This window comes from Cervus elaphus, chromosome 17 (genome assembly GCF_910594005.1).
Source record: "Cervus elaphus chromosome 17, mCerEla1.1, whole genome shotgun sequence".
NCBI lineage: Eukaryota > Metazoa > Chordata > Mammalia > Artiodactyla > Cervidae > Cervus > Cervus elaphus.
The window spans coordinates 3,954,255-3,977,269 of NC_057831.1; the positions used below are offsets into that span (position 1 = coordinate 3,954,255).

The window sequence follows — 23,015 nt, forward strand, 5'->3', positions numbered from 1 at the left end:
ACCTCATTTTCCTCAGGATCAGGGGTCAAATGTCTCTCCTTTTAAGGCAGACCCCTCCTGTCTCCTGTTCTTCCCTATTTTTAACTTCTCTTTCTACTGGCAGCTTCTTCAGAGCCTGTAACCTGGATAAAGTATTTTTTAAAGTGTGTTTTTTAAAAATATAAAAACCCACCCGTTTGTGGGATGGGCGTTCACAGAGATGCCTGGCCTCTCAGTTTGGTCATCGGTGTCCTTCAGCCAGACTTCGCCACCACAGGGACCTCTTGCTTGCCAGCCCCAGTGGCCCCGCTGCCGCCTCCTCTCACGCGGCTCACACCCCGGGGTGTGCACGCTGCCTTTTCTTCCTTTCCTTGGAGTGTTTTTCTGCTTTGGCTTCCGTTCCATCACCTTCTTTGGATTTTACCTTTTTGCCTTTGGGAGGCTGCGTGGCATCCTAGTCAGGAGCCCACGGGCCGGTGGCCTGTGTTGCGTCCCAGCTCTGCTGCGTGTTTGCTTGCCGGTCACTTGAGTGACCTGCCAAACCCTTCTCGGCCAGCGGGTTTCTGCACTTGTGAAATGGGGTTTCACTGAGAGGACCCCCTGAAGCGCTGGGCTCATCTGCTCTTCGGACGGCCGCTGACCTGCCCCTCGCCTCTGGCTCTTCTCTCCGTTCTGTTAGCCTTGTCTTTGGTGACGGGCGGCGACTGCCACGCCTGTTGTTGGTTCAGTTTGTGGAGGAGGGCAGAAGCAACCTTCCTCTTCCCTTTCCAAAAAACAAATCATCCTAAATGGTTTCCTTCTGCCTTGGCCCTGTTCCAGTCTGCCTTTGCCTTTCCACTCCCCTGCTCCTGACTTTGATCAGGCCTTTTTTAGCCTTCTTCCGTTCGGTGGTTTTTAAACAGCCCTTCTGTCTCCACTGCGTGCAGCTCCGTCCTGTGGTCCCCGCTGCTGCCCTGCGGGCTCGGCCTTGTTTTCCGGGGTTGCTGCAGTGCCCTCCGGGGCTTCCTCGCCAACCAGGGAGGTCTGACCCAGTGACTCTCAGCCTTCCTTTCCTTGTGATGACCTTTCACTTCTTTCCTTTTCTCTCCAGTCTTCCTGCTGGCTCCAGTCTGTTGAAACGCTTAACCCACTGTCCAGAGTGCCACATCGCTTCCTTCTCTCATGTCTGTATGCCCCTTGAAATACCTGCCTGCCCTTCTCTGCTTTCCTGAGCCTGCCTGGAAAATCACAGGCATCTCTTCAGACACTGGGGGCAAGTTTTTCTTTCTTTCTTTTCTTTTTTGACACGTTTTAAACTCGTTATGTTATATTGGGATATAGCCAATTAACAATGTTGTGATAATGGTGTGATAACAATGTTGTGAACAGTGAAGGGGCTCAGCCATACATATACATGTGTCCATTCTCTCCCAAACTCCCCTCCCATCCAGGCTGCCACATAAAATTGAGCAGAGTTCCCTGTGCTACATAGTAGATTGATCCATTTTAAATATAGCAACATGTACACATCTATCCCAAACTCCTTAACTATCCCTTGCTATGGGGAAGGTTTTCTGATTTCTTTTCTTCCCGCTTTTCTCATCTTAGTCCCTCCTTTATGTGCTCACATTACCCTGATGAAATTTCTGTGTGAATATACTCTATTGCACTTGATTATTTACCTGTTTGTCATTTTCTCTTAAGGGATCATGACTTTTTCCTAGCCATTCAAAAGATGGTTTTGAATGAATAAATAAGCAGACAGGTGAACTGAGTCATTCAAGTTCTCACATTGAGAAAACCCGTGGTATGTATTTGTTTTTGTGATGATATTGATGGTATCTTTCTCACCGATTTGAAGTGGTCTTACTAAACAAATTGCAGTTGGACTTGAGAAATAACTTTCCTAACCCATACTAATTTTGAAAGGCTGTTTCCTCAAATCTTAGCAGTTTTTCTCCCAACCTAATGTTCTTCTTGTAATTATATTGAACCACTTGAGGCTTCCGGTATTCAGCCATTTCAGATGCTAGTTGCAAGTCCAGACTGTCACCTGTGCTTCCTACTGACTGCCTGTAGATTGGGATTTCCAGTGACCTCATCATTGGCTTATAGAACTCAGAGACATTTTACTTACAGATCTCTGGTTTGTTATAAAAGGATACAACTCAGGAACAGCCGGATGAAGAGATACGTAGGGCACGGTGTCTGGGAAAGAAAGCATCCTGTGTCATTTATGGGGTCTGAAGAGCTCGGGTTGCCGTAGTCCTTTATGTCTCAGTGCGGAAGAGAATTCAGTGAGAGGTAAAGTGATAGATAAGAAGTGATTTATTAGAATAGAATGCTTGTAAGGCTTACAAGTGGATGGGGGAGAAATGCCATGCCGAGAATTTACTGGGCTGGAGTTTTATAATCAGAGGAAAAGTGGGGAGAGGGAGAAGACCTCTTTGTCTTTCTTGAGTAGACATCCTGTCTCCATCATCAGTTCCTCCTCCAGGGTGGGCAGGGGAGTTTTCTCATCCCTACATGCTCAAGCTAGGTCCACAAATTATTGTTTTCCGTGTGTGAGGAGAGGGTAGGGGTGGGGATGAAAGTTGCTACCAGTCAATACTCTGGGTTGGGAGATCAGACTGGGAAACATCTCTTCCATGGGATTATATACTTTTGGCCACATCATTATAGCACTAAGGTCTTCCTGTAGGTTCTCTCAAGGCTAACTCTGTTTAGAGGAAAGAAGAATCTTTCTTCTTGCCTTGAATGAGAGAAAACTACTGTTAAAAAATTATGCTCACAGTTATTAACATGTAAGGAAGACTTTCAGGACTATTGCAGTAAGGGTCATGGCTATTTCAGTAGAAGAGAGAGATTGGGTTCAAGTGCAAATACAGCAGAGGCGGCTGGGGATGTGTAACCAGTGAGCAGATTGAGGGTGCCAGTGGGTGGGAAGTTACTAAGAGGAGACGTCAAGGGCAGAGGATTCTTTCTGAATTGGCCTCATAGGATTCTTGCTAAAGGCAGCCTACAGATTCATACATCAAAGATGGAAGAGGAGGAACTTGAAGAGTTACTAAGTATCGGGAGGATTCTCTGTAAACTGACTCAGCAAGATTCTTGTGCAGCTGGGCTTGGCAGGCTGATGCCAGCACTTGTCAAAACGAAGGCTCTGAGGTTTCTGTCTAAAGTTTGGTCAAGGAGAGAATCTGTCTCCTGAATCTCGAGTGCTACTTCAGGAGGTGTAATTCAGCCCACTGAAGAGAGGTCACCGAGCTGGCCTCTGGTGCTGCGTCCCGCGGAAGTTCTTCCCCAAGGATAGCACTCTTTTTTTTTTTTGTCATCTTTTATTTGGTTGGTTGGTTGGTGTTCTCATATTGTTGGCAAATGCAGCAATTGGATGTTAAGGTGGAAGAGAAATCTTTTTCCTTGTGGGAGACTGCGCTTCCATGCCTTCATAATAAAATACAAGTGATTGTAAACCAGACAAGCATTCTCAGCCTCCACTCCCTGTAGCTCTTTATTTCTCAGTTTTAGATGGAACCTTGCCAGGAGTTGTGAGGTACTTCAGGAACATTTATTGGTAAAAATAAATCCTGGGAGCCTCCTTTTATCACAAGATAAAAATTTATGGCTCAGGATTAGTAAAGCCTTTGGATTCTAAAGATCTAATGATATTATAAGCATTTTTTTTTAATATTAAAATACTTGGATGATTAGAAGTACTATATATGATAACATAGGAAATCTTATAAATAGAATATTCTAATAATTCTAATATATCTTTATAAAACTCTGAATTCAGAAATTTGTATTCTTCGGGCACATGAGCAACTGAGTATCTTTTCAGGTTTTGCTGAATCTTCAAATCCCTAAGAGATAGGACTAGATGCGTTAAGAGCATCGCTTAGAGTTGAGTGTTTAGGGTAAGGCATCAAATTCTAATACAAGCTGAGCATGCATGCAGATCAAAGTGATGAGAGACTGAATGGGAAAGAAGCCTGTAAGGAGGCGCGCTGGTGGGGCTGGATCCCTGGGGCAGTGCCTGAAGGCGGGACACCAGCCTTCCCACTCCCGGGAGTGCCGGTGGCCGGGAGAGCCGTGCCCCGAACCCGTGCACTGCTGATCCACATTGTCAGGGTGTATCTCCCACTTCGAGTGAAACTGTGCATCTTACCAGATTAATGCAAAGTCTGAACATGAGACAGAGAAAGTTTATGCTGTTTGTGGTCTTAGTCACGCTGTTAATAATAAAAAATGTTCCCGTGCCAGGTTCTCAGAGGCACCGTGACTGACTTCCCTGGATTCGATGAGCGGGCTGATGCAGAAACTCTCCGGAAGGCCATGAAAGGCTTGGGTAAATTCAGCCTTCTTTTTGTTCTAAAAAAAATGTGACACTTGTTTTTCTGAACAAAATGTCTTGTTTTACAGTAAGACTAATTTTAGAGTATTTTGAGCTGAATGTACATAGAAGGAGTAGGTAATTAAGATAACAAAAATAATGACTCACCATCCCTCGTGTTCAGCCTGTAGACCTGGACAGGAGTTAGACTCAGCCTCTGTATTTTTAGCTTTTCAGCTTTACCTGCACAGCCGCTGATTGAGTAGACAGGCAGACGTCTCTGAGGGTGATGAGCCGTGCAGCCTTTGCTCTCGGTGTCCGGTCAGATGTCTGGTTCCCCAAGTGACTTGCATCCCACTGTCTTCTCTTCTGCCGTTTTTTGTTTTTTTTTTTTTCGCCCTTTTGGAAACCTCTCACCATGGGAATTCCCACAGATAACTGCTCCCCTGGTCCTCAGACTCCTCCTACACTAATGTCCTTGTGAAGGGCTCCATCTTCCTCAGACTTGATGCTCTGACCCAGCGCTCTGTGTCCTGAGCGTCTCGTGAGGTCTGCTGTAGCGGGGTCAGGTGCACGGGCTTCCCTGGTGCTCCGGCCCTCTTTCTCCGCCAGCTCACATCACCGCCTGGCGTGTCCCCTGATCCAGCTGCTCTCCGGTGATCACCGCTTCAGGAAAGACCTGCATCTTCCTACTGCTGAGCTTTCCCTGAATTCTAAAAGCCAGTTTTCCTTCTTTATATCACTGCCTGGCAAAATCTTTTCATCCTTTAAGACCCTTTTGGGTGGGATTTACCTTTTCCAAGAAGCTTTTCCCAAAACTGTCTTCTACCACTTGTCAGCTTAGAGAACCTCCTCTGAACTCCCATTTAACACCTGGACTTCTCCTAAGGTCCTTGTCACATTCTACCTTAGCTTGCGATTATTTGTATTTTTGTATTTTTTTTTCCCTATGTTGTTTGTAACTTGAAACCAGGGTCTGTATCTTTTCTCCTTTCTCAATATCCTGTAACTCCCAATACATTGTGCCTTGTGAAGAAGTGTTACTTGAATAACTTTTGTTGCAAGAAAAACTAGATGCATTAGTTTTTAAAAAATGAGGAGAATTTTTGCATCTACTTTATCATGTTTAGGGGTAGTATGCATTTTTGGAAATAATAACATTTTCATATTGTAAATTTTTCATTTAATAAATATATTTTAATATATTTAATAAATATATTTTAATAAAATATTTTTTATGAGGCAAGGAATTGGAATGACTGGGGATCTGGTTACAAAGGTTTTTGAGAGAAGGGGCATGGGAGCCAAGGTGTAATGGTTCGCACGTAATTGCAGGCACGGATGAGGAGAGCATCCTGACTCTGTTGACATCCCGCAGTAATGCTCAGCGCCAGGAGATTGCTGTGGCTTTTAAAACTCTGTTTGGCAGGGTAAGACCGTACTTCATCCCAAGGTAGAACTGTGAGAGCAGCTTTATCTTTTTATCTTTTAAGACTAGTTTGAAAATCTCCTGATATTCTTTTGTAAATATACTGACATCCTATTCCTCCTTTTTCCTTTTCTAGTTTCTTAGTTGTGAGCTGTTGGTTAAGATGCTCACCCAGCTTACCTTCATGGGGTGGATTTTCCTTGCTTGACACCATGAAGTTGCTGAAAGGTCTCATGGTGCTCACAGTCCCCTTGCCTTCTGTGTCTCACACATAGGACTGGTGTGTTATCTCCCAGGTGTAAACCTGTATCGCAGCGTCTTTTGTTACGACGCAGTCACAGTCTGGTTCCCTTGGAGGGATGTTTTAATAAATGAATTTTAATTCATTGGTTTAAATGTGCTTACTTGATTAACAATTCAAACTAAAAACTAAATTTGTTACTAAGTGAATTAGTACAGACATGAAAACGTGAATGTACTTTTGTTATTCTGACAGTTTTTTTTCATTATTTTAAGAAACAAAAAGGGAAAAAAAAGAAAGTATTTTAAACACAACTTCTGGTTGCCTGTGTCCTGAAACTGAAGTGGATGCAAAGTACTGCTCTTATCTTCAAAATTACACAGACAAGTTACCCATAATAGCAACTGTCCTGCAGGGGTCAGGGGCATAGTAATGAACATAATCTGTTAGGTCCTGGAATACATAATCTGTTATGTATTAGAACATAGTATGTTTTGTATTAAAATATTATTAGATATGGAGAGAAGAGAAAACATGTGTTGTTTAGATTCAATAGGTCAAATTTTGTTCCTTGTAAAAATGCATTGATGATTTTTTTGGGGGGGGGGAGTATTTTTTTTTTTTTACAATAGACATGGTTCTCAGAACAGTATTTTAAAAATATTTTTAGCTTTCTTTAAAAACAGTCATTTTTTAAAATCTCTGAAAGTAAGAAAAACATCTTAAAAACAAATATCTTGACACACGAGTATCTTTACTTTGCTCAAGTCGCAGGTCAGATGTCAAAAGTACATCATTCAAAGCTCTAGGGTATTGTTTAGCTCATGCATCTTACTTCTACTTGGAGATAGCAACGTAAAGAATTCATTAGTGCAAAGGGCTGTTGTTCATATTTAAGAAGAATCTCCTTAAAGTTTCTACCTGGTTCACAACTTTATATTTTCTGTGTATTAGGACCTTCTGGATGACCTGAAATCAGAACTGACTGGAAAATTTGAAAAATTAATCGTGGCTCTGATGAAACCCTCTCGGCTTTATGATGCCTATGAACTGAAGCATGCTCTTAAGGTAAAAAGATGAGTGCAAGGAACATTCCTGTCATGTATAATAATATTTTGTGTTGGTAATTACTTGATGGTGTTTTTTATATTAAAACAAATTGATTTCACTGAGGGTTTCTTGAAGGACAGAATTGTAGGAGGCAATAAGAAAAGGAGGGAAAAAATGATGTGTGTTATTTAACCCTTTTGTATAGTTAACTCAATGATAGTGTTTTTTAAAATTTTTAATATATTTTACAGGCTTTTATGTTTTATTTCATGCTTGTTTCCTAATTTTGAGATATGTTTTCAAAATGTTACAGATTAGTTATTCAGTCCTTTAGTTTGGAAAGTTACCTGATTAGGCAACAATATTGTCAATAGTGTTAGCTTAAAAGATGAAGTTTTGAAGAGAACTTTGAGACTTTGAGATAAGAAAGATTTTCTAATACCCTTTTGTACTTTCCTGTACTTCTGAATACTAAAATGAAGCAGCTGGTAAGCTTGATATAATTTCATTGTAGCGAGTAACTTAAATGTATATTCCCTTGCCTGGTGTTTGGAATGTTGTATAAAATATGACTACATTGAATCATTCGTTTAGGTTTATGGGACTGGAAGTAGCTCAGTCCTTAGTATTTAGGTTTTGAATGGGCAAACTGCAATTAACAGCCAGATCATCATGTAGCTCCAGTGGAGGGAAGAGAGGGCTTGTCAAGTGAGAAACTTTCTCTGCTGCTTCATTTTCTTACAGTGATTCTCTGGAATAAAGAAAATCTTTTTTCAGCCTTTGAAATGTTAGTAGTAGCTAAAATTTTGCCAGAGCATAAACCTGGTTTTTTTCAGTGTTTCATTTTTGGTAAAGAAACAGAAATACAAAGAAATTAAGCCTTCAGTATGTTATCTTTTAAAATTAAGTTCAGCTGTGTCATTGCTTGTATCTTCTAGTTTAACAGCGTAGATAAGACTTTTATCAGGAAGGAAAACAAACTACAATTACTCTTCAGAGCTTCAGACAGCAAGTGCCAGTTCCTTTATACTGATCCAATAACTGGTTCCTCATAACTAAGCCATGCCACATTTATTGTTACCTTCATTATTGAGTTTCCCTGTGACCCATAGAGAACTTAATTTGAGGGCAGAGTTGCTTATGCTTTGAGGTACATATGATTTAAGTCTCAGTGTTCGTCTGTGTAAAGTTATGTAAATTTTTTATTTTAATATTTTACCATTTTTATTATTTCCTGTTTCATTAAAATGTTTTATTTTTAAACTATTTAGAATTAAACTGATAAAATTACAAGTTTATGTGATCTGTTATATATTATGTATACACATAACATACAGTAAACATTTTTTATTAGACAAAAATGATAAAATTGTCTTTAGAAAGAAAATTAATATGAAATTTTGTATTTCTGTAACTAATAGAACCCATATACAAGAAATGAATGTTATGTTGGATAATATTTCCATATTTTTGCAATTTGAATAACAGCTATTCTGGGAAAAATCACTTTCTTTTTAATCTTATTAACATGCTTTGTTTTGTTTTTTTCTATAAAAAATAAATCTCCAAACAGGGAGCTGGGACAAATGAAAAAGTCCTGACAGAAATTATTGCTTCAAGGACCCCTGAAGAATTGAGAGCCATAAAAAAAGTTTATGAAGAAGGTAAATGTTTCAAATTATATTTTCCTTCATTTCTGCTGTCACTGTTTCATTAAAGTGAATGCAGTTATTTAGAGTTCCAGGTGGTAGGCCATACACAAATGAATGAGTGAATGAATGAATAAACAAATAATCAACAATTCAAAGTCGTTTCTTTTTCAGTAGGAAAAGACTGCCTTTTTTCTGTACCTGTAACTATTTTAGTATTTGTAAGAACCTTCTGATGAGGATGGAGCTGATTTTCACACAGGATTTACAGTCAGTGTAGGAATATACAGGTTGTCTCTTTTATACTAAATTTAAAATGTAAGTGGTCTGTCTTCCTTAAAAAAATTGTTTTATGTTAGTAGAAGTTAAAAGTTACTGAAAAGGAAAAGGAAACCTCGCCCAAATCAGAGGTGATAATGTCTGAGTACATGTATGTTGTTTTAGCTAAGGACAGTGCTTGAATACTCTGCATTTTGACTCTTCTTTTGGTGTATTTTTTTTTTTTTTAATAAATTTTTGTGTGTGTGGAAAAAAAATCTTTGATTTGATCTGAAGCATAGCCTGTTAATGGAACCAAAAGAATGTAATGCAAAGTAGAAGTAGAGAGTTCTTTTCTCATCAGATTTTCCATAGAGGACCCTGCCCTCTCCTGACGGAGGAGGGTCAGACCATCCAGGTTGTCGGCTCAGTCAGCAGGCCTCCAGGCCTAGTGCCTGCCGCTTGGAAAACAGGTCCCTGCTTTGCCATTAGTTTGTTCATCTTAGAAGTGACACTGGAACCCAGCTAATTAGAACTGTGAAATCCGTGGAGCTAAATAATGACCTTTTGAAGTGCTGGATCTCTCTTTCCTGCTCCTGTTTTTGTAGTTGGATAGGTCCAAGCCGCTGAAGCAAAGAGGACATATGTATCTCAGCTGCAGCTGATCACTGTTGAGTCTTACTTCATACAGCATTCAGATATCTCTTTGCGGGGATGCTGACTCCGATGAGTGAGCCTTTGTACTGCTGGATGGCAGACGCGGTGCCCTGAGAGCATAGTAGCTGTGGGGTCCATCCATCCCCTGTGTTCGTGTACCCTAGCTCTGTGCCCAGCAGTGTGCTGGCTGGCATGAAGGATGCAAAAGATGCTCCTGTCCTCAAGGAGTTTGCAGTCTGTTTAGGGGTGACGTGACTTAGAAAAGCTTCAAGAGTTAAAGGCTAGTAAAGTGCAAAACATGTTTAATGCAAGAATTCATTCAGAGAAGAGAAGTCATTGTGGCTTTGGGTGTTAAGGGAGGCTTCAAGGTGCAGTCAGATGCTGAGCCAGAGTTTCCAGACGGGATAGGCTTTGCATGGGTGAAGTGGGCATTTTTGGTCACGGTGCGCCCCCTGACTGCCATGGTGTGGAGACAGGGTTGAGGGACAGAGAGAGCCTGGCTGGTGGGGGGATAAGCTGAATGGAACAGCTGTGGTCAGGCTCTGGTACAGGTGGTTTCCTATGACTAGAGTAGGAGCTTGGGCATGCTTTAAGCTCCTGAATGGGTGGTGGACAAAAGGGACAATTGATGGAGGCGGGAGACTTGAGTTAAGAGACTGATTAGGTAGCTGTATTAGGGGAGGTAAGCTGGCCAGTTGTGGCTCAATCTAGGTTGGTGGGAGGTATGAGGCAAATAAATCAGAGAGAGGAGAAATTAAAAGCATCTGATGGTTGATTATATATATTTATATATATATATGTATATATATGTATTTATATAGGTGTTGGAGTAAAGGAAGGAATAAAAAATTCCATCAAAGTTTTGTATTTGAGCAACTGATTGAAATATATATCTCTTTTGTACCTCTAGAAGTAGAAGTTTCAAGCTTTTAAAGTTTGTCTCCTTTCAAATAATGATGACGTATTTAAATGCCTTGGAGTAACACCTTCAGTGGGCTTTCTCGGTGGCTCAGTGGTAAAGCATCTGCCTGCCAATGCAGGAGATGCAGGTCTGATCCCTGGGTTGGGAAGATCCCCCAGAGAAGGAAATGGCAGCTTACTTGTATTCTTGCCTGGAGAATTCCATGGACAGAGGAGCCTGGTACGGTATGGTCCATGAGATCGTGAAAGACTCCATTAGCGACAGACTTTCACTTTCAGTACTTTCAATAGCTGTTCCTTTAATAGCAGCTGGTTGAAAGACAGTGAAAGGTGTCTCTAGACTTGTGCAAATCCTGGTTCTCCCCTTTGCTGTGGTTTTATGTTGAACAGCTGGAAATAGAGAGGGGGAAGACATATTTAAAACTATCCCTGTTGTCTCTCAGAAATAACTCTGTTGCAGAGGAGAAATATCTTCTTAGGGAAAGGCCATTCCCCAAAGGAAAAAAACTCAGAATATTAGAGAATGGGAGACCTTAGGAGATGAATCATGTAAAACATTTGAAAGGAAAGCAAAGCAAAAATTTGAAATTAAGATTGATTATATTTTAGAGGCTTTCCAGCACCATCCGGTATCTACAGATTAATAACTGCATTGGTTGAGAGCGTTTCTAAATGACTAAGTCATGATTTAAGTTTGAACCAAATGCTCTTGGGAGACTATTTGTTTTTATCCAGCCTCTCACTCAAAGCATTTACCCTTCAGTCTGTAGGGCACTCAGAGAAGGGTAAGCTGTTATGCTAATCAAATATATCTTCCTTCATGTGTCTTCCATTTGATTCATGCAGCAAGATATCCTTTTCTCGTTGACAGAAGCTGTAAATAAGTGACATTATTCTGTTGCAGAATATGGCTCGAGCCTGGAAGATGATGTGGTGGGCGATACTTCAGGGTACTACCAGAGGATGTTGGTGGTCCTCCTTCAGGTATTGGCTAGAGACTATTTGTGGTTGGACTAAAAATCTGAAGCTGGACTAGTCTGAAATTGGTTAAGTAAGGTCACTTAAAATTCTTTTCATTATTTCTGGTACTTGCTTGATTCTGGCTGTGTGGTGCCAGTGTTTGTTTGTGTTTCAGCATATCTGACCTGAATTCTTAATAGCTAACTCATAGATGCTTTTTTTTTTTTTTAATACCACTGTCCTCTTTTATTCATAGATTTTAAAACCAAAAGGGTTAGGTTGGTTTTGAACAGTGCTTGTGTGATAACCTAAAATATTGCAGAATTGGTAAGATCTTAATAAAAGCATATTATTCCTATGAGAAAAAGCTTTATGTGCATAACCATCTGGTGGAACTGTTGTTTTTTTTGAATGAAAATGCTCATGTCATCCAACAATGTGACACATCTCTTCTAGGCTAATAGAGACCCTGACACGAGAATTGATGAAGCACAGGTTGAACAAGATGCTCAGGTATGTGAGACTTAGGTGATGACTTTATTATGACATAAATGAGAAGAAAACCATGCTAATGGAAAACCATAACATCTTAAAATAGCATCTAAAAGTAACCTAATGGGTTATTTACAAATCACAAGACACATGTAAGTTAATGTCGCTCATTTTGATCTGGGCAACAAGATATTTTATCCCAAAGCTGAAACAAAAAAATAAATTTCATGTAAATATTGAATTCCACCTGGATGTGTTACTTTTCTTTAGATTATTAAACGTTCCCAAAATAGAGAATTTTACAGGAAAACCAGGTTTATGAATGCTACCGGCCATGTGGCAGTCAGTTTCTGGCAGGAAAGGACAAAGAAGAAAAGATAAAGTATTTTAGTGATAAATGGTGTTTTATTATGTAAGAGATGACATGTTATTGTAGTATTTGAAGATCCCACCTCCTATTCTTTGATAGAATTGTAAATAGAATTGTCCTTTCCTCAGTTGCTCTTAAGCGACTCCCTAAATAAATTTTTGTACTTAAGTTGCTTTTAAATCCCATTATAGTCTGCATGTGGTTTGTAAAGTAGTCAAATGTAGGAGATAAGTGTTGGGAAATTTGAAACATGAGACCTGAAAACTGGAAAATGTTAATGAAGGAATTACTTGGGCTCCTAGAAGCACATCCCATAGTCCTGTCTCTCTGGTCACATTTCCCATATAGGCTTACATTTCCCATATAGGCTTACCTTGGAGATAGTGTGGATTTGATTCTGGACCACCACCTTAAACTGACTATCAAAATAAAGCAAGTTACAGAAATTGTCCTGTTTCTCAGTGCATATAAAAGTTATGTTTACACGATACTTCAGTAAGTGTGCAATAGCATTATATCTTAAAAAGTGTATCTCCCTTAAATGAACAGTGCTGGAGCTCAGTTGCAAAGTTGTGTCCAACTCGTTTCAAACCAATGGACTGCAGCCCACCAGGCTCCTCTGTCCATGGGATTCTCCAGACAAGAATACTTGTGGGTTGCCATTCCCTTCTGCAGGGAATCTTTGCCACCCAGAGATTGAACCTGTGTCTCCTGCATTGGTAGGCAGATTCTTTACCACTGTGCCACCTTGGAAGCCCTAAATAAAAATACTTCATTGCTAAAAAAAAAATGCCGAAACAACTACATAGTAACATCAAAGGTCACTGATCACACATCACCATGACAAATGTAATAATAATGAAAAAGTTTTGAAATGTTGTGAGAATTACCAAAATGTGACCCAGAGAGACAAAAGTGAGCAAATATTGGAAAAATGGTTCTGGTAAACTTGCCTAACTCAGGGTTGTTTACAAACCTTCAGTTTGTGAAAAATGAAATATCTGTAAAGCATGCAATAAAGAGGTACGCCTGTAATAAAATATAAAATTTTGATTGTTAGTTATTCACCATTGAAAGGGGAAAAGCTATATTCACTCCTGCAGTTGACTGTTCCCTGTGAAGCAGCTTTTGTATGTGTAATCTGACTTTGTTAATAGAAAAGAGGGGAACGTTATTCTAATCTAAATTGGGTTGATTTCGGTATGGTGTTAGGATGCTATCATGTCTGTGTGTGGCTGGAGAAGGAAAGGGAAATGAATGTGTGCGGAGGGCTGTCTGTGAAGTATTGACATTTTCCTCATTATCCCTTATAAAATGCAAACCTGTTGTGTCCCATCTCTGTTTAAAACCTTAAAAACCTTCAGTGGAGCTGAGTGTCTGCAGGATAAAGTTCAGGCCCCTAAATGTGGTTTTATCATCTCTCTCTCGCTCTCTTACGCCTCCAGCCTTCTCCTCCCACCCCGTCTCCTCTCTGTCACCTCATTCCTCTTCAGGGCTCGGTCCTCATGTTAGCTCTTTCCAGGTCGCCCTGCCCGAAGCCCAGGTGTGCCGGTGCTCCTTGCAGGGGAGGCGGGAGCATCTCCAGCTCCCTGTCACGGCCGTGCCGCCTGACCTGGAGCTGCCCATTGACCTGAGTGCCCACCCAGGGCATAGGATCAGCACTCCGTACAGAACTCACGAGTGGACCAGTGCATCACTCCAACAGAGAGGGCATCATTTCCAGTCTGTAAACAAGGAAGCTGGCGCTCAGGGCTTTGAGGAACAAGCCCATGGCCCCCACTGAGCCGCAGTGGAGCTGGAATTTCCCCCTGGGCTTATCTGACTCTGAAGCCCTTCCTCTCTCACTAGACCACAGTCTTGCTGTTCTTATCTGATAGTTCCTCTCTCTTATTTCTCCCTCCCTAAAATGTGCTTATTAAATATAGGTTGGAAGGAAAGATCTAGCTTCACCTTGGCCTTGAGGGAACAGAGCTGAAGCAGCCCCCACACGCGTGCTCCCCGACGTTAGGGCTTTGCGCGCTGTTGAGGTGAGCCCTGTGCCTTGGAGGCGGGCGTTGTGTGTGCTCGGTAGGAGCCATGCTGGTCCTCACGCTGTCAGTCTCAGGAGGGGCTTCTGGATGCCTCTCGGGGCCGTGGGCACCGTGAGAGGAGCAGCTTCAGCCGTCTCTGGTGCCCGCAGCAAGGCCGGCGTTAGCGGGCGGGGGCTGCTGGTGTGATGGGAGCCCTGCTGCAGGCGGAGGCCACGGAGTGCGAACAGGACATTCTCACGTCCGTTTCCCTGAGTCCTCTGCTCAGAGCATGCACTTCTCAGACTTGCAGTGTGCCTGTAAATCCCTCAAAAGTGAAAGTGTCAGTCACTCCGTCGTGTCTGGCTCTGTGCCACCCCGTGGACTGTAGCCCGCCAGGCTCCTCTGTCCACGGGATGCTCCAGGCAGGAACACTGGAGTGGGCTGCCGTTTCCTTCTCCAGAGGATCTTGCCAACCCAGGGATCGAACCGTGGTCTCCTGCATTGCAGGCAGATCCTTTACTGTCTGAGCTACACGGGAAGCCCCAATGAGAATTTCAGATTTCATAATTCAGAGTAATACAAGACAACTAAAGGACCCTTTCATAAGCTTTTGAATTTTTTTCTCTGCTGATTCCTGGCACCAAGAAGATTCCTATTATTTTAGGGATTTGGTAAGCCTTGGTGAGTCATTCACCAGGGCATTGAACATGCTGTAGATAATTCACTTTTTTAAAAAACATTTTTAGTATGTTGAACTAATTTTATTTCTTCCCCCACCAAATCTTTGTTTTATACTTTCTGTGAAGACAAAGTTGAGCTCTTAAACGAAAGAGGGAGAAGGGAATCAATATTTATTGAATTCCTTCTATTGATTGCCTAGTAGTGTTTCGTGAATTCATTATGTGAGCTATATAATCCCCATCAGTAACTATAGAAATAGTATTCCTGTGTAGATGAAGACCCTGAGGCTTAAGCGATTAAGTAATTCATCCATGATAAGTAAATACAAACAGAGATAAATACAAGGACCAGGTCTTTTTTTGTTTCCTAAACCTCTGTATTCTTCATGGGAGCCGGAGGTTATCACCCTGCTTGTGGGAACTGAAAGGCCCCTTCTTAGAGAAGAGGGAGGCTGAGCCGGTGTGCGGACCCCTCAGCTGATGTCCAGCTCCGTGGACACTGGGCAGCCTCATCCTAACCCTTACCTTAAAATAAGATAAACTCAAAACTCAAATATTGCTCTGACGGTGCCGTCATTAGTATTGCATACGATTGATTTAGTGTTAGGTTTTGTTTTTTTTTTTAATACTTTGGATGTGCTGGGTGGCTTGTGGGTTCCTCGTGTCCTGACCAGGTATGGAGCCCACACCCCCTGCTTGGGAGTGCTGAGTCAACCCCTGGGCCACCAGGTTCCCCTGGTAGTGGTTCTAGACTAGATAATGATCCCAAACATAATTCTTACAAGAGAATTAAGGGCTGTAGTTAAAAATAGCCATCTCACCAGTTAGTCCCATGCAAGCTATAGCTCCTAGAGAATAACCCCAGAAATATAAAACAATTGATGAGAAAGGAGAGCTTCAGCAGTGCATGCATTATTGTACAGGGTGGGTAATTCCCCACTTTTAAGTGTTAATGTATGTGTATATCTTACCTATATGTGAAAACATTCTATAGGTAGTAGCCAGTATCTTCAGGAAGTTGAAAATTCTTGGTAATTTAAATTTTCTTATTTATGTTTTCTCACTGTTTTATAAAATTTATCAATGAATGTGTTATTTTGTAATTAGATTTAAAAAGTAAAGGTCTGTAGCATCCTGATATGGTTCTAAAGTTTAGATACTTGCAAGACTCTTGTAATAACTTTTTAGTTTTGAAGAACATGCTCACATGACCAGGATTGATACTGTTTATTTTAATCATTAAGATAAGTTGATTTCAATATTGGGTGTGAATATGTTTCTCTGGAAGTGTAAAAGGAAATAGACCTAGCATTGGTATCACCTGTATTCTTAAAACATACTGTGATCAAAAATTCTACCTCCGAACGTGCTTTGATCACCTCCTGTCATTTGTTTCGCCACCCGTGGGCATAAGGACAGCTCAGTAGTAGTCTCAGCAGTTGCGTTTGGCTTGCTATAATAGTATACTTACCTTGAAATGAGTAAAAGGGTAGGATAGACATTATGAAGACTGATTCTTTGACTTTTAATGAATTGTCAACATCTCAGTATGTGGACTCAGCTTTAATGATGATGGTTGAGTAATTTTTTCAGCAATGATATGAATATTGGAGAGTATATTCTTTGCATGTTAAAAAGTAAATACACTCAAACTGTTCAACAAATGTATGTTAAGTGCCTGCTCTATGCCAGGCACCGTGCTACGTTCACAACCTTTAAAAAGATTCATGTGATCGCTTACAAATGGGAAAACTTTTTGTAGCTAGCATTGGCTAAATTTCAGTTGTAAAGAGACTGGAGTTTTATCATATGTTATTGAACAACTACAGAGCAAGCATAATACACATCACAGACCCCTTCTTGGTCTGTACATGGGTGTATGAGCAGTGAGGTAATCAGAACTTTCCACCGCACATATCATTGCTCTTGAATGATTGCAAGTCATGGTACACACTTTGGAAACGTTTAACCTAGCACTGTTATCCTGCTTTATTGTTCTGACCCATTAATTTCCTGTGGCAGAGCTCAGTGGTGAGCTTTGAAGTGGCTCCAAACTTAGTGAACTGAGTTTCAGAGTAGGAAACATTAGAATTGAAATATAAATAGGAGTCAGGCAAATTAGTATTCAGGGAATACCACACAAGCGTGATTAAGAACCTGGAAATGAGATGGGAGAGAAATTTATTAATTGAAGTTGAATTTTTTTATAGGCTTTGTTCCAGGCTGGAGAACTTAAATGGGGAACAGATGAAGAAAAGTTTATTACCATCTTTGGAACACGAAGTGTGTCTCATTTGAGAAGAGGTGAGTGATAAAAATGTGTGTGATACAGGTACTTTGATTAATTTTGAAAGCAAAGAGCCAGTATGCCAAAGCACCTGACGCGTAACGGGCTTTTACTGAACGAGTCGAGTCTGTTTTTCTCTTCCTCGGTGACCTTGGGGAATCTCATAATTCTCTTTGCTGCCGTTGGAGGTGTTACCAAACTCGAGATGCTTATTCTGCTCTTTGCTGTCAGGGTGACGAGGGAGATAGGCCACTAGATTCTTACTCATAGTCACAGATCACTGAGCTGTAGGTGGTGCCTCAGAGCTCAGCTCTGGGTTTTCATCGGTATTTCTGCTCTCTGGTGGTAGTAAGTTCAGTCGCAGGTAACAGGAAACCCTGCTGATAGTGGCTTTAAGACGGGGCTCTCTGTAGGCGGCACTGCTCGCTGGCTTCGCGGGACCCAGGCTCTTTCTGTTCTCTGCTCCCCTGTCCCCGGCGCTTTGGTTTTCTTTCTCATGCTCAGTACCTCACTGTTAGAAGATGGCTGATGTTGCTCCAAACGTCCGAGCCATTTTCACAGCAAGAAGGAAAGGGTAGACTAATCCTATTCATCCATTACTTTTAATTAATAAAAGAGAAAGATTTTTCAGAATCCTCTCCAGCAAATTTACCTTTGGGTCTTATTGGTTATAACTAGTAAGGAGGGGCTGGGAAATGAGTGAACAAAGAACATTTATAATCTGTTGTTTTGAGCTTGGCACATTGAGATTCTGAGCAAAATCAAGGTTTGTCAGCAAGAATAAAGGGGAAATTCGTGTTTGGTCGGACAGTACCTGGTTAGGGTAAATATCTTCTTTCTGGAAAGAGTGATTCTTATGTGATTAAGATATTGTTTCCATGTTTTCTAGTGTTTGACAAATACATGACTATATCAGGGTTTCAAATTGAAGAAACCATTGACCGAGAGACTTCTGGCAATTTGGAACAACTTCTTCTTGCTGTTGGTAAGTAATTTTATAATGTATATAATATTCATGGTATTAAGAGCTAACGTATTTTATTCAGTTGAAACTATATGTAAAAAATAACCATCAATTTCTTTATATAAAAAGAGAGCTTAATCATGACATATGGGTGAAGCAAACTCCTAGATTTCCAATTCAGAATCTGCTTTGATGTTGCAAAAAAGTGAAACATCGGGTTATTTCATTTTATCTTATGGAAACACTAAGATAATTTTTTTTAGAAATCATTTTGAAGTGGCATTAAAAATATTATTTCATTGTGAACTTGAAGTATGGGCATTATTATCTCAAAAGGTAAACATTTTTCTTGTAAATGTTATTTCTGATACCCATGGAGTTTTTTCTTTAGAATACCATTCTCACAGTTTTGAAGCACACTGAAAGCTGGGATCTGATTTAGAAAAAGTATCTTTGCTATAATGGAAAATGTGATAGTGGTTATTAACCTGAGTAAATAGTTTAGAATTTTATTTTAGCTAAATAATCACAATAACATGGAAAATTGGAGGACCGAGTCTGTGCAGTTTATTGTAGTATTATTCCATACTCTCCAGATCCAGGGAAAATCCAGTTTGTGAGTTTGCTATAGTCCCAGTTTTCATATGGGTTTGGGGTGAACATCTGTCTGCTGTTTGTTCCAAGTATATGGTGCTGAGCTGAAGCTTTTGTGCTGTCTGTCTTCTGGAAAATAAGCTCAGTGTATGCATGAACCAGCCCTAACAGTAGGCTTTCATTTCAATCTGTAGTTAATGAATTTTAATAGAAATCTTTTAGATGGACCGTTCAAAATAGAATGCACATAAAAGTTATGACAGTTTTAGTTACCAGTGGCTGTTTTTCTTAAGCATTGGAAAAGAGAAAATACTGCCTCCAATCAGTGATTTGTTATTTTTGTGTATAAGTGTTCCTGTTCTTTTTTTTGGCCATACCATGCAGCTTGTGGGATCTTAGTTCCCCAACCAGGGACTGAACCGAAGCCTTTGGCAGTGAGAGCATGGGGTCTTAACCCCTGGACCACCGGGGGAAACTCCCTGTTTTTGAATATTGAGGAACTTTTATGTGATCATTTCTGAAACTAGTGGACTTGCGTTCTGAGGAGTGCTAACATACGGTAGACGTGTACATGTTCAGGGAACATACTCTTTCTTTGGGTGTTTCTACCGAAATGGGCAAGTCTCATACTGCTCTGTATGAACCATGGATATCACAGAACACAGAGGGAATACCTCGATTAAGATTACAGGCAGATAGTCTGAGGTTTGTCAGGTTACATAGGGTAATACTGTACATTTTTTGCTTGAATATATTGAAAACTCGTAGGAGATTTGCATAATTCATGGGGATGAAGAAGGTTGTGGCTTAATAGCTCCGGCTGCCAAAATTTCAGCAAAAAGTTGGTCATAGCAGAAAGGGGTGTTGAAAATCTTGCAGCATCGCTTGTGCTGCATGCCTGTCTGTGTGGACTTTAGAACTCTGAGACCACCCCAAGCAGCTGTCTGTGGAGATACTCTGTAGCAAGGAAATCAGAGCCACTTGTGAATGAGCAGCTCTTCAACCTGTGTTACTTGCATGCTTGTGTTTAAGTAGAGCTATACGCCTGAGACACCTCTGATTTTAATTACTTAATCCTTTTCACATTAGAATAGCATGTGACCATTATATTATTTATTTTCTTAGTGAAATCCATTCGCAGTATACCTGCCTACCTTGCAGAAACCCTCTACTATGCTATGAAGGTAAGTGCATGCCTTGAATCCTCTAAGTAATTTGTTTCTCTAATATGTTTTAGAGGATAGACCTTGAGGTTTTTTCCCCTCCTTAAAACAGGTGATTGAATTCTACTAAGTTGTTTTACTTTATTGACTCACCCAACTCAGGAGAGTTTGATGCTATAATTGACATTTTTAAACAATATGTGTCTCTGTTTTTCTTTTTTAAAGGGAGCTGGAACAGATGATCATACCCTCATCAGAGTTGTGGTTTCCAGAAGTGAGATTGATCTGTATAACATTAGGAAGGAGTTTAGGAAGAATTTTGCCACCTCTCTTTATTCCATGATTAAGGTAGTAAAACCTTTCTTTAAATTATGTTTGGAAATCCTCAGCAGGACAATAAATAGCGTGGAAGACATGGATGGGAGAACCCAATTCTTCTGTCAACTTTAAAATTCTAGTGGTGTTTCTAGAGCTCTGAGGTACAGAATTCAGCATAATGTCTCCTGAAGTGCAGATGCTGGTCCCGAGTGAAGGGTTGACTCTTGGTGAGGCTGAGGCTCCGGGTGAGCTTAGAAGCGTTATTAAGTAGTGGTGACAGATGACTCACTAAATCCAGTCTTGTCCTCAACACTGTTTGTTCTTTCTGCCTTTTATCAGTTCCAGCTGTCTTTATTAGTTTCTCCTTTCTTTTATTAACATATCGGTCTTTTCTTTCTTGTCTGTTATCACCTGGTTTCTAGTATTGGTTCATAGTTCAGCAAAGAACCAAACAGGTCATATTAGGAGTAAGTAAAGAGCTTAAGTATTGCTCTCATTTTTGTTCTTTAAAAAGCAAGGGACACTGTGGTTTGTGATTAAATTTGTCTTGAAGCCTTCTGAGCATTTCTTTTGTTTCCCTTCCTCCCTCCCTCCCTCCCTCCCTCCGTCCCTTCCCTCCTTCCTTCCTGTCTTTGTCTCTCTCTTTCTGTTTGATAAAGGGGAATGTGGGTTGTGTGCAAAGCAGCATTTCAGTTGAGCAAGTTTTTCCTTTGTGTGTGTGTGTGTGTGTGTGTGTGTGTGTGAGATGTAGCTTGGCTGATGGGTACTACAGAGTTCTTCCAGTGACTCATAGCTTGAAACATAACTCATCACACATATCTGTGCATGAGACAAGCAGAGGCAAAATGTATCTTGCCCTCCTGTCTGAGGCAAAGCCATGGAGCCAGGCAGTCCCAGCGTGGTCCACCCCCCATAGCCAGACATACACTGTGTGACAGAGACTTAGAGTGTGTTCAGAAGGCTTGCGTTGCACATGGTTATAAAAGCTTCCCTGTTCTCTGTGTTACTGGAGGGAAGAACATACTTCACTGTCTTAGATAGGACTGAGCTTTTAAGGGGTAAAATTATAAAGTTAAACATCAGTTGCATCAGCAGGATACTCTCTATAACATCCCTGAAGTGCAAGTCACTCGGAGAAAAGTCGTATGAATAAAACATGTTACCGGATCTGTCTTAATGTTTTCTTTTCTGTGGCTTCCGTGAGTCCTGAAGGTTAACGGAGTGCATTTGGGTTTCAGGGGGACACGTCTGGGGACTATAAGAAAGCCCTGCTGCTGCTCTGTGGAGGTGAAGATGACTGACGGGAGCCTGGGGAGCCGCCCCGCGCCGTGTGCGCCCGGCACCGCTGCTCACAGCCCCTGCACGCCCACGCCGCGCACACTGCCTTACTCACGCTAGCACGCTGTGGCCAGAACACACACGTCGTCGAAGAACGTAGCGGTGCTCCTTTCTGATCTTAAGATCTTTCTCTTTAACTGTTGTAGCACTAAAGTGTACTTATGTTACTAGGACTAAAGTCTGGATCATTTATATTTTCCTATAAGAGGCAGACTGCTTTCACCCTTTTTCAAAAGCTTCATTTATATTAAATTGATAACCATATTACCTTAATCGGAACCTTAGCCTTGGAATTGTGAACTCCTGGAAGTGTTATTAATCAAGTTTGCTACCAAGTTAAACCTTAAAAATTATGGTAGTTGCAATCAAAAGATTAATGAATAATAAACATTTCCATCTCCTGAACTTCTCGTGGGTGTATGTCTAGAAAACTTACTTGATTTACGTATTGAACAAGAATATATTTTCTTCAGGCTGGTCAGTTGACAGTGTTATCAGTTGACAACTGAATTGTCGAAAGTTATTAAAAGTTGGCTTTTGGTTGAAAAGCATGAGCTACAACGCTGCAGAATGAATTTCCTGTGCAGGGGGGGTGAGGGGGGACCTGAAGAGGCAGCTTCCCTGGTGACTCAGACGGTCAAGCACCCGCCTGCCGATTCAGGAGACGTAAGACATGCTGGGGTGGGGAAGATCCCCTGGGAAAGGGAGTGGCTACCCACTCCAGTATTCTTGCCTGGAGAACCCCCTGGACTCTCAGAGGAGCCTGGTGGGCTACAGTCCATGGGGTTGCAAAGAGGCGGACACAAGTTACCAACTGAGCACATACAGAGTATGTAATAAGCCACTAAGCGTTCTCATTTATTGGTAGCATGTTTATGTGGGCATCAGCTAAAGCAGTGCTAACACTAGTTGCTTATTGGAAAAGCTGATTTAAAAACTTAAACTAAAAAATAAAACCCAAACATTCCTGATGTGAGAGTCACTCGGAGAAAAGTCGTATGAATAAAACATGTTACCAGATCTGTCTTAATGTTTTCTTTTCTGTGGCTTCTGTGAGTCATGAAGGTTAACAGAGTGCATTTGGGTTTTGGGGGACACGTCTGAGGACTGTAAGAAAGCCCTCTTGCGGCTCTGGAGGCGAAGATGACTGACAGGAGGGAGCCTGGGGAGCCGCCCCTCACCCTGTATATCTTGTCCATCTGTATATCTTCAGTAGAAAAATGTCTATTCAGATCCTCTGCCCATTTTTAAATCAGATTATTTTTTGTTGTTACCATATTTGAGCTCTTCATATATTTTGGATATTACCCTCCAATATTTTGCATATTAGCCCCTTATCAGACA

The 23,015-nt window shown here is 41.0% G+C and overlaps 1 protein-coding gene across 2 annotated transcripts in view; it reads left to right on the forward strand.

Moving 5' to 3' along the window:
• Nucleotides 1-22,691, forward strand: part of ANXA5 (annexin A5) — a 31,787-nt gene extending 9,096 nt beyond the window's left edge. For both annotated transcript variants that reach the window (XM_043870958.1, XM_043870959.1), the window contains 11 exons: nucleotides 4,222-4,306; nucleotides 5,627-5,721; nucleotides 6,916-7,029; nucleotides 8,585-8,675; nucleotides 11,401-11,480; nucleotides 11,913-11,969; nucleotides 17,218-17,311; nucleotides 18,184-18,279; nucleotides 19,978-20,036; nucleotides 20,241-20,363; nucleotides 21,572-22,691. In XM_043870958.1, coding sequence (XP_043726893.1) covers nucleotides 4,222-4,306; nucleotides 5,627-5,721; nucleotides 6,916-7,029; nucleotides 8,585-8,675; nucleotides 11,401-11,480; nucleotides 11,913-11,969; nucleotides 17,218-17,311; nucleotides 18,184-18,279; nucleotides 19,978-20,036; nucleotides 20,241-20,363; nucleotides 21,572-21,634 — 957 coding nt within the window. In that variant the 3' untranslated portion in view covers nucleotides 21,635-22,691. The remainder of the gene's footprint in view (nucleotides 1-4,221; nucleotides 4,307-5,626; nucleotides 5,722-6,915; nucleotides 7,030-8,584; nucleotides 8,676-11,400; nucleotides 11,481-11,912; nucleotides 11,970-17,217; nucleotides 17,312-18,183; nucleotides 18,280-19,977; nucleotides 20,037-20,240; nucleotides 20,364-21,571) is intronic.
• Nucleotides 22,692-23,015: the final 324 nt, after the last annotated feature.